This window comes from Anneissia japonica, unplaced genomic scaffold (genome assembly GCF_011630105.1).
Source record: "Anneissia japonica isolate Jap-2015-1 unplaced genomic scaffold, ASM1163010v1 scaffold288060_len1141017_cov207, whole genome shotgun sequence".
NCBI lineage: Eukaryota > Metazoa > Echinodermata > Crinoidea > Comatulida > Comatulidae > Anneissia > Anneissia japonica.
This window is the reverse complement of record NW_022712486.1, coordinates 154568-166247: the sequence shown is the minus strand read 5'-3', so window position 1 is coordinate 166247 and position 11680 is coordinate 154568. Positions and strand designations below refer to the sequence as shown.

At 34.6% G+C, this 11680-nt stretch overlaps 2 protein-coding genes across 2 annotated transcripts; both read left to right on the top strand.

Moving 5' to 3' along the window:
- Positions 1 to 1708: 1708 nt before the first annotated feature.
- Positions 1709 to 6373, top strand: LOC117107844. Its single transcript, XM_033249640.1, has 4 exons — positions 1709 to 2259; positions 2856 to 3037; positions 3282 to 3486; positions 4425 to 6373. Exons 2-4 carry the CDS (start codon positions 2864 to 2866, stop codon positions 5015 to 5017), a joined length of 972 nt encoding a protein of 323 aa, XP_033105531.1. The 5' UTR covers positions 1709 to 2259; positions 2856 to 2863; the 3' UTR covers positions 5018 to 6373.
- A 1195-nt stretch (positions 6374 to 7568) lies between these two features.
- On the top strand, positions 7569 to 11017 carry LOC117107862 (ADP-ribosylation factor 4-like). Its single transcript, XM_033249669.1, has 5 exons — positions 7569 to 7829; positions 8883 to 8963; positions 9154 to 9263; positions 9761 to 9958; positions 10276 to 11017. The coding sequence occupies exons 1-5, from the start codon at positions 7763 to 7765 to the stop codon at positions 10357 to 10359; spliced, it is 540 nt and encodes a 179-aa protein (XP_033105560.1). The 5' UTR covers positions 7569 to 7762; the 3' UTR covers positions 10360 to 11017.
- The last annotated feature ends 663 nt before the right edge of the window (positions 11018 to 11680 follow it).

Sequence of the window (11680 nt, the reverse complement as noted above, 5' to 3'; positions counted from 1 at the left end):
TAAGCGCGGTGATATTTATCCCAACAAAATTATTGCAGGGATGCTTATTTGAGTGAGCAACTTAGTAAAAAAAATCATGTTTTTTTACTGATATTTAATTATTAAAATCATGGTGGATTATAGATTAATATTCTATTTTTATAAGGGCAAGATGATTGACAATGATAAACATACTATTGTGCCTTTTATGTGTGACCAGTTTTTCTATTTAATGAAAGAAACGTATTTTAGTGACCGATATATATATTTATATACTAAGAGTTTTCTCTATTGTATATTCAGCTTTTTTTCTGTAAATCTATGAACAGAACAAATCCAATATTCTGGTGAAAGTTTGTGAAGTAAGTGTTAATATGAAGTATTCCATGTGTAACAAAAAAATATTTGTATTTAGATAAAATATAGTAATAAAAGAGACAGAATCAAGAGCGATAAATGAGAGCTGTGCTACATGATGTATTTATGTCCTGTATTTACCTTTCTTTGATGATTTATATATATACAGTATATATATATATATATATATATATATTATATATACACTGTTTAATGTACCATTTATGTTGTATTATAGTAATGTTTGCCTATTGTGTGATTGAAAGACAAATATACATCCATGACTGAATCTAAGTTCTATTTGAAGTTCTTTAAATTAATCGTTGAGACTGAGGAAGAAAAGGTTGAATGGATGAGTTGTGTAAGGATGCCATTGGTATAGTTTTTGTATTCAAAAATAAGTAAGTTCTTTTTCAATTGCGAATCCCTTTGATTTTCGGCCGCTATTGGTAAAGTGCTGTAGGTGTCTAGGAGCATTATTGTTCCATTTAGTAATAAGTATTGTCCCATCAATATTATAATAACAATATTGTATAAATGAATCCGATCATTGATGATGGTAGACTAACTATAGTTTCATCTTTCAGCCCCCGGACGCTCCGACAAAGCTGCATTTTGAGAGCCTTATGTAATAGGATTTCTTAAACCCATAATTTGAATATTCTATTTAAATTTTCATTCATTTTCGTGTTGTAGGGACCTGGAAAATATCTACTTTATAGGCCTATCTAGGCTACAGATATAATTGTTCATAATAGATCAATCTGCAATCACTGTAGCTGATAATTTCCAACATTTTCTACCACGGTTATTAAAAATCAACGGTTAGAAGAGGTGGAAAATAAAATGCAATGCATACATTTCGCGATAATTAGGATTTTAGTGAAATAATCCGGGTGTTAAAAAGTGGACTTTCTGAAATTTGCCGCCAAGTTTTATCTTCCTGTTCTGTTCACTGTGTTTCGTCAGTAGTGTTTGCACTTCACTATACATGTTTAACAAAAACTTGGTGTACAAAGAATAGTGCTCATAAAATTGACATCGCGTACACTGCGGGAAAATGGTAGTTGATCCACGTTACAGGTAAAATTAATATTGATGTTACTTGTAATTAAAAAAAATCTAAACTTAGGCGTTTTCTTTATTGCTACCAATCATATATTCAAAAGCTGACAACGACTCTTAAACTACTGATGATCGTCCCCCACACTCACCAAGGTACTAATTTTAACGATTGCTCCAAACTTGGCGTGTATTTGGCCCGTGAGATCAACTCTAAAAATATGTTGGCCCTTCAAACAACTAGGGCTATAGAACTATGAGTCCAAGAGGTCCACTTTTAGGTATACACTGTAGTTAGATTTGGATCTACAAACTGTATAATATAGGCCAGTTTCAAAAAGACCTCGATGCTTGATTTTTAGTTTATTTTTAAAATAATTTACTGTGTACCCCGGCAATCGTTGCACATTCTATGCCGAGTATACACGACCTGTCTGAAATTACCTTTTCAAAGATTTACGAAAGTTTAGCACTATCACCTATTTCATATTCATAATATATTATTAAGATCACGTACCCGGAACTACAAGCTCACAGCAGGGGACTGAATGAGCGTTGGACCACAGCCAAGAACATTCCGGTCTCGTGTAGGCCTACTTATTGCGTCAGCACAGCTATTGAAGCATGGTGTAATTTTATTTTGATCAAGATTATCATTCATCGAGTGTTTCTCTTTATGATCGAGCTATCCTGTTGAAATTTTCAGGGTAGTCTTATTTAGTTTGTATATCATATTAATAACGTGTTAATTTCCTGCAGTTGATTGAAACATCGTAGTCTGATCTAAATACTATCGCGTCTCTGGCCACTAGTGCTTGACTAGTATTGTTACCGTGATTATCGGCTTAAAATTACTGAAAGGTAAGTAGAGCTTTTCTAGGGCTAGCGTTCCTACTTCCTTTTAACTGTTAGTGCAAGACTCTTACAATAACGGTTATAGGCCTTATAATCTATGCGGATTCTTATATTACCACTACTATACAGCCGACAATTTTATCCTCCAGCATTCTATATAGGGTCTACTGTAGCTGCGCATGTTCGAGATTCCCGAACTTGTGTTGGGTGTTCTTATCAACCTTTGGAATTTAAGAAAATTACGTAAATGTGTGTATGGCCTAAATGTTAAGCATCCCTTGTATCCAGCTCAATTTTTATGTGTATATAAATTGCACCTTTCCTGATTACAAAACACAATTTCTGCGTGTGTATATATTTTTATGTTTTATATCTTTATACCTATCCTAAGCTTAGATAATATGTTTATTTAGGCCTATGTTATGTACCACTGTTCGTATAGGCCTACTTATTATGGCTATGCGTCATAAATACATAAACTATGTAGGCCTACTTGTACTAATTTATTGAAACTTTTACTTTCGATTGTGCTAGATGGTATGTACGGAGATTGATAAAAGTAAAAAATAGTAAAAATAATGCAATTAACGACTTTTTTTCAGATATAACGATGAATATTGTTTTCCTGTTATGTATTTCCTTTTACCTGTTTTCTGTGGGCGTATGTTATACCCACATTAATCTGAAACTTGGTGTCCAAACATCAACGCAGACAGTTCCCTGCAATGACCTTATGTATTACCAAGTTAATGTGACTGACCCTTGCAAGGACTTGATGATAAATGTGAGTGTTTTCTGATCATATACTGTACTGCTTTTCTCTGGTGCGTTCAATCGTCAGATAGAATTCATAACTTAAAATAACTATGTCTGCAAATCATACAATATTATGGAAGAAAATTTACTTGTATTATAAGAAGTTTCATTTTATTGTTTGTGTGGTTCACTGGTTCTTACAATTTCGGGCCTTATAATCAAAAGCCTATAGAAATATTATATATTATGTACTATATTTCATATTGAAATAGGTGAATGTTTTGGAAGGAGAACCAAATGTGTACGTTTCCCGTGGCAACACAAAATTTCCAAATGAACGAAGTCTTGCGTGGTCATCTTATAACTGGGGATCAGAAAACTTGACAATCTCTAGTTGGGACCCGGAATTCTCCATTGGCACCTTCTACATTGGTGTCCACGCCTACTGTGGATCTGATGTAGCCTCTGGCTATACAGGTAATTTGAAAAATTCATTCAAAATGTGAGACTACATACGATTAAGAGCCAGTAAAATGTTGCCAAGACTCAGTGTTTTTATTTTTTTTTTCAATTTCGAGCTCAAAATGTTCTTTTCCATTCAATTAAATTCAATGTAACATTTATTTACTTTTTTTTTTTTTGGAAACAAAAATAACAGAAAATGATAAATTATAGAGTAAGATATGCAAAAAGAGAGAAGTCAAAGACCCTAGAAGAAAAAAGCAAACAAATATTGTGTTGAAGCAGCCTGAAATATAAAGGAAAAATGAAAAAAAAAACAAAAAAAACAGAACAGCATCGGTGTTTTTTTAATGTGTTCATATGAAGATTGTATTTGACAAAATTTCACTACCGGGAGCTGAATGGACGTGCCAAAAGGCTTGTAAAATTTAATTTGGGTATGACACGCACTGAGCGAATTAACACGATATTTTGTATATAAAAAGAAGTAGAAAAAACAGGAACATACAGCCTCGTTGTTCTTATAAAAAAAAATGTGTTCTTATAAAAACAAAAGTGACAAAAAAGGAGTGTATTTGGCAATGCCTACTGGGAGCTGAATGGGCTTGCCGAAAGGCTTGTTATTAGAAGTGTTGAATTACAAAATACAGTATAAAGAGTTCAGTTCAGTTCAGTTTCTCTTTATTGTCACGTAAAAGTTCACATGAAATTCTCTTTCCAAGGTTAAGAAGCAGTACAACATATACACAAATATAAATAGATAAAAGGTGCTAAAATAAAGATACAATTCATTAGTTAATATAGAAATGATCAAAATTTCGGCTACCACATTCTTCGATAATAATTTAGTATTCTTTGCCCTTCTCAAATATATTCGCCACTGAACTATGATTTTCTTGATATTTTATTCAGTAGTCAAGAAGATTACTTAACTTTTCATTTTTTTCTTCAAGATGCAAAGTTTACTCTTCAAGCTCTAAGTGTTGACTCCATACACCCCAGCGATGAAATCCCATTGAATGGGATGATAAGAGGCAATATCTCTGCAGAAAATTACTTGTATTACCGATTCTGTGTATCTAGCAACTGCAATAACGTTGAGGTAAAGTTAGAAAACTGTATTGATCCTGCAAAATGCCCAACCAATTACGCTTGGCCAGAGTTATTGGTCTCTCGATCCATTGTGAAGCCAACTATAAACGATCACGCTTGGAAGTTAGCCTCAATCGAAAGACGCAGTGTATATCTGTATAACGCAGACTCGGAGTTCTACCCTGGTCATTACTTTATTGGAGTGTATGGATGGTGTACCCCAGAGGAATTCTGTAACAATAACAGTTCATGTGGACCCTGCAATTACGCGGATAACCATTCTTTTAATCTTTCTGTTATTGTGACTGATGTGCAAGAAAATGCGTGCGTTCCTAAGGGACCGTTACAGCTGTGTGAAGTTAAATACAATACGACGAATGGAAGTGTAAATAATGCCAAAGGGAACTTTATTTGGCTTCTAACACTTACGTATTTATTAACTAAACTTTTTTAATAAGTATTATTATTAGTAGTATTTTATTATTATTTTATAGAATTTAGCGCACTAATGCTATACTTTTTTTTTCTTTGGTAAATGGATACCTAATCAATCATTACAGGTTGCAACCTCCTCCACTTATGGTGCGCTGGGGGGAGTGTAATATGACACCATCATGCCCATCTATGGGCACATCTCACAAATTGTCGCCTAATATTTTCTAGTATGGACAGAGCTTAAATCCCTGTCCAGACTATCAAATTTTGTTTGACAAAATCATGTAACGTGCCTCAATATGGTCATGATGACATTACATCTTGGCCATATATAGGAACATCATGACTATACATGGGAATACATCAGTTTTTAGATAGACTGGACAGATCTCAGATTGATTTCAGCTGTTTGACTGGCAGTCCGAAAAGGTTCATTTAATCTAAATTAATGAAAAACTGTAAAAATATACGCAAGCACGTGCGCTTGTGGGACGTACAACACATGGTTTTTGAGCGCGCGCGCGTATTCGTGATACTGTTCTGATTGGTCAGTTTTTAAGTTTGATTGACATTCTGGAAAGGTCAATTGTATGTATCGCCTTGATTGACGGCATTTGAACGTTTATTAAAAAGGTTTTACATGTTAATAGATTAATTTAAATAATTAATTTGGTAGTATTGTTATAAAACAATATAAACAGTACACAGTACATTACATTACTAGATGCAATAGTTGATCACGTATATCTAATTTATTGTGGTGGAGGTACTTAACAAAGTGGATTTTACTTACTAAAGTCGTCTCGGTCGTGTGTGGACGGATAACTTGATCGGCCTCACTATAGTGTATCACCGTCCATGGCATCACCATCCATGTGAAGGCAGTTCCATTACCTTTGCTTTTACCCATTTTACACCAGTGTGTTGGCAAATCCATATAGCAAACCAATGCAATGTTTTTTTTAGAATTTCTTTTAAGCTGGATACTCGCTGCGTCGTACTGCGGTCGTACGACCGTCTCACGACGAATTCAACTCGGCTACCTGTGAGCGCTAGACCACGCGACGCAGTCTGCTGATTGCCGGTGGGCAGTCTGAATGGCCGGATCGTCATTAAAAACCATCCGTTCCACGCGCGTTGTCACTTGGCGTTCTTTATAGAATCGCGATGGCCGACGACCGTCGGTCGCGTAATGAGGGCCCAGCTTAACTTTCAGTTCATGACATGACATTGAGCGTGATATAGTTTCAGTTTATATGCCAGTATTTGCAGTAAACTTGGTAATTTAATCTCAGGACTTACAATAAGTGAAAACATGCAAATATAAATTAATGATTTTATGGATTAAAAGTGGAACTAACCTCTGTGAGGAAAACATTGGTTTGTGTTATTTTATTTGAGTGTTGAGCGTATTTGTGGTGTTTAAACATAAACACAGATCCTATAGAAGGATCTGTGATCTAAATAACCAATTCTGCCCAATTCGTGATGATATTGATTGAGATTGACCTATTAGGTGTCAAATATAGGCCTTTATTGATAACTACAATAATTCAACATGGTCGTATAATTGATTTCAAAACTTAAAATATGTAAAATCCGATACAGTATAAAGTATAAATATACTGTACAAGCATATAAGCATAAAAAACAAAAATATAATACCGTATTTATTCGAATAAACGCACTTGGCGTTTATTGTTGAGAAGGGTTTTCGAAGGGCGTTTATTTTGAGGGAGGTGTTTATTCCGAAGGAGGCTTTAATTTAAAAAATACCGTGAAAATGTGTTATTGCGTGATTATACAAATTCAAATTTATTGTCCAAAAAGGAAATTTTTGGACAGACACGGTAATTGATAATGAAAGCCAGTTAGAAAAAGAAATGCAATTATACTGGAGTAGAACCTTATTAGAATGTGTTGACTGACAAATTGATCATTCTATTGGTTTTGTTTCAGTTACAGTGGCGTTTTTCAGGAAAATGAAACATCGGGGCGTTTATTCGAGAGAGTGTTTATTCAAAATGAGGCTCTGCAGGTGGCGTTTATTCGAGGGAGGTGTTTATTTAATGTGAGGCGTTTATTCGAATAAATACACTGGCCTATAAGTAGTATGCTGTATTATAAAAGAATACTAATAAAAAGAATGACTGAATTCTCAATATAATAAGACACGATTACCATACTAAAGCAACTATTGATACATAAAATCAATGGCATCATTTTATCCCGTGGTTGAATATAATGAATAAGTCACAGATAAAAAAAAATATGTTTAATGATTGACAGATGTTTTACTACAGTAATCCTTTAAATATTTGCTGGCAGAAATTTAACGGTATGCAGAAATGCTTTTTTCGTTATTAAATTGTTATTTAAATTAAATTGTTATTTAAATTTCACGTATATATTATATTTTGGTGAGAGAATTTCCTTTTGATAATAATAGTCATAATTTGTCCCTGAATTTGTCTTCCAACCATACTCGTAGTAACTAACCAGTATTGGGTTTAGAAGCCACTTCCATTACTACATGGGGTCGCCAGCCAATATGACGTCATTTTGAGTTCACCGATCACCAAACTCATGTCAATCCTCCCTGATGATAGAATTTTGTAGAATCGTTTTCGCCAACCCGGTGTGATTGACGTGGCAGCCAACTTACGAAGGAGTTAAATTTGTATATTGTGCTGAAACCATCTCTTTGTACTAGTTATTTTAGTATTATATATCATCATCCTTTATTAAAATAATCAAAAGCAACATGGGATTGACAGTTTCAAGTATATTCAATAGGCTTTTTGGCAAAAAACAAATGAGGATCTTGATGGGTAAGTTCGCCGACTAGCTACACAGGAGTCCTAGCCTAGGCTAGGTCTAGTTTTCCGAGTATTGTAGGTGCTGAGGCCTAGGTATGCCTATCGATCCATCAGGCAGGCTAGGCGCTACGTTGACAATGCAATTACGATGTCTAGTTCTCTAACGGGCTTAATCTCGGCATATACCCCCTGGGCCGTAGATAGTAGTGTACATAACTAAATGGGTTGGTCGTTTGTCAAGGAATATTTTATAAATTGAATTGAAAAAATAATAAGATTAACCTAGGCCTAGGCTCGACAGAATGAATAGCCTAGGCTGGCCTCCTAGGTCTGGGGAGGGGGCGGCTAAGCCTAGCTAGCCTAGGTCTATATAAAAAGCAGACCCTAGGCTAGGCCTAGATAGGCTAGCCTAGCTAGGCCTAGCTACAATAAATAACAAGACCTACCAAGTCAAATGTCTACACAGTAAGCCTGCCTCTTATAACACCATTGCTAGGGATACGGTACGGTACCATATCTTCCTTTATCTTAGTGTTTGGTACGGTAAATTGCATCATCCAATAAAATGCCTGAAGACTTCTTTTCCAGTCATCCGGGTCCTTCCAGCTGTGAATTGGCAGTTTTGTCGGGAGGCAATCCTGCCCTTTTCTGAAGAGTATGCATTCTTTAATTGAAATGCACATGGGCCATATTGTACACTCAACAGGACAGACAGTGTTGATTGTGCTATTATAACCAAAATTTCATCTCTCCAGCTGAAACACTAGGAGAGCAGCGGATAGAATTAAACCAGTGACCAAAGATCCGAAAGATCTCTTGGTTCAGTTCAGTGCACACACAGTGGCTACCACTAGTTTCGCTGACTGAGCTGCCTCCTCTCACTACAATTTCATGGAGTAAAGGAAGCAAATATGAAGCAAATTGAGAAATTGTATATTTGATTGGGAAAGAGTAGAAGCATACATTTGTTAATATTGTTTTTGGATGCTTGTAAAGTGTATTAAAATTATATTAGTTATTGTATTAATTGAATTAGCAACCATTGTTTCATTTTTAAAATTTCAGTTGGGCTTGATGCAGCTGGTAAAACAACCATTCTGTACAAATTGAAACTTGGGGAAATTGTCACCACTATTCCAACAATTGGTAAGTACACCAAGTTCAGTCCAATGCGATGCATACATCATTCACTTTTATAAATGTATCTTGCTTGGGTAATTGAATTGTGTATAGCTTCCTTAAATGATTGCATCTCTTTGCAATGGTGTGTGTTATAAATCAGAGTTATGCTTAAGATAGCATGTGACATTTAACTGTATTTTGTAATTTTTTGTAGGATTTAATGTTGAAACTGTAGAATATAAGAACATTAGCTTCACAGTATGGGATGTTGGCGGTCAGGACAAAATTCGACCACTCTGGAGGCATTATTTCCAAAACACTCAAGTAAGATCTTTTGTTCTGTCTTTTATTTAGAAGCAAATGTATAATTTAAAGGCTTTTGCTTGACTAGCCCAAGTTCTGCAATACATTTTATCCACTTACCTCCATACTAATCAAAACAGTACTCCTAACAAGGTTGTAAGGCCGTGACACTAAGTGGGTTCTCAGAAATGACACCCTCAGACTGTCAAAATTGTCTAGAGGAAATATTTTATTTAATATTTACTACTGGGTATTCCCAGACAACTGCATCGGTCTTCTCGGACGGCTGGACTGGAACTCCTTTACAACTGGGCACTGCCCAGCTGGAGTCAAACCCCTTTGATAGGAGCACTATCTAGTGTACTGTTTTCATTATTAGGGAATGTCTTACAAATGGATTGATATAAATTGATAGTGAAAGTAATACAGAATGCTCTTTATAGTTCATTATAGGCATTATTATATATAACAGAATTATTGTTTAAATTCTATTTTGTAAATGTTCATCCATCTTGCAGGGTTTAATTTTTGTAGTCGATAGCAACGATAGAGAAAGAATCAGTGAAGCAGAGGATGAATTATCAAGGATGCTGGGTGAGGATGATTTGAAAGAAGCCATCGTTCTAGTATTTGCTAACAAACAAGATCTTCCCCAAGCCCTGTCATTATCAGAAATTACAGAGAAACTTGGACTTAACAAAATAAAGGGCAGAGAAGTATGTCAACGTTTTATTTTATAGAATTTAATTTTTTTTAAATGGCTTTAGATTTTTCTATTGGTTGGCCTTGATCCTAACTGTTTTATTTATTTGGCACAGGGAGGTATAATTTGACAGAGGGTCTACACCATCTCAACTCCACCATGGTTGGAGCTGAGGTGCGAAATTGTAAAATTATGGCAGTTCTAGATAGCTGGAAATGGCTTTTTACTTCATTATTAGGAGTGGGGCAGGTCTTTTGGGCCTCCCCTTGAATCCACCTATGAGTTGGACTTTGGATTTACAATTAATGATCACATATTTTTATATTTCAGTGGCACGTACAGCGTGCATGTGCAACACAAGGAGAAGGATTATATGAAGGTCTTGATTGGTTGTCAAACAAAATGGCACAGTAATTAAATGCAACAAATTTGCTACCCAATTGTTGGTTTACAGCAATAGTGAATGCATTTAAATGAACTAGGACATGAAATATAGACTTCCAATTGTCATCAGAAGTAAGATTGAGAAGAAAAATGGAACTGGATCACTGAGACAATATTATTACTCAAAACTCTACAAGTTAATGTCTACAAGTCTGGAACTATGTCTTTTTATTCAACATTTTTTATGCATCATTAATTTTTAAAATTGTTTATTTTGGGTTGGGCTATTTTTGTTATTTTGTATACAGCTTTTTATTGTGAGGAATTAATTACATAATGGTTAGTGCTAATGCACAAATTAGAGATAAAATTGTGCTGGTATAGCACATCATATTCCAATTTCTTTAAAATACATTTATTTTTTTTTGAGTCATTTTATGTTTTTATTTTCTGATTTTATTGTTTGTAAAAAAACCAAATTGGCTATTTGAATGCAAGTGTATCTGGTGATTTGCAGAGTGTTGCTTACATGCGTCGCAGTGCAATGAGAAATTTGCATTCAGATGCATGCACAAAGTTGTTACAGGTAGGCCTGCTATCAAAATTTCTAGTGCATCAATGTTGTGCACTAATGATGAGTTGTTAGCTAAAATGTGTACATTGTTACTACAGTAGAACCCCTATTAACTGAATGCGTTTATGACAAACAAAAAGTGTCCCTTAAGAAGGTTGTTAAAAGATGTGCTTTACAAAAGCTCAGCCAAAATAGGGGTGTTCCAAAGGATGGCTATGTCATAGGAGGTGTTAACAATACACATTAATAATTGGTGCCATATGTTCATTTGAAAAAAATTAAAATTAATCCTTGAAACATTGTGTTTTACAGACAATTTGATAACCGAAAAAAAATTGTTCCTTAAAATGTCAGAGGTACGAACTTGTTATCCAAACATTAGAAAATCAGTCATTAAAGTGCTATCAGCGGTTTTATCATCATGTATAAATCATGATAGTGCCATATTTTATTTTTTAGTATTTTATATTCATGTTATTAGATTGGAAGTATTTATTAATATATAATATTCATTTATCTTGTACTGTAGTATGCTTGCTTCATAAATCTTAAAGGAAATATAGCCAGTTTAGAAAGAGAGATAGTGACTCCCTGATTACGTTATGTTACAGTAGTCTAATATTTTACTGAAAAATTAGATAATGTAGAGAGCAGCATAGCCTTGTAAATCTTTGAATTGATTCTTTCAGCAGTCTCCTGTAAGTTCATAATAATAGACAATTCTTAAAATTACAATTTGATGGTACCGAACTGATGCAATGGCACTAAAGCCGGACG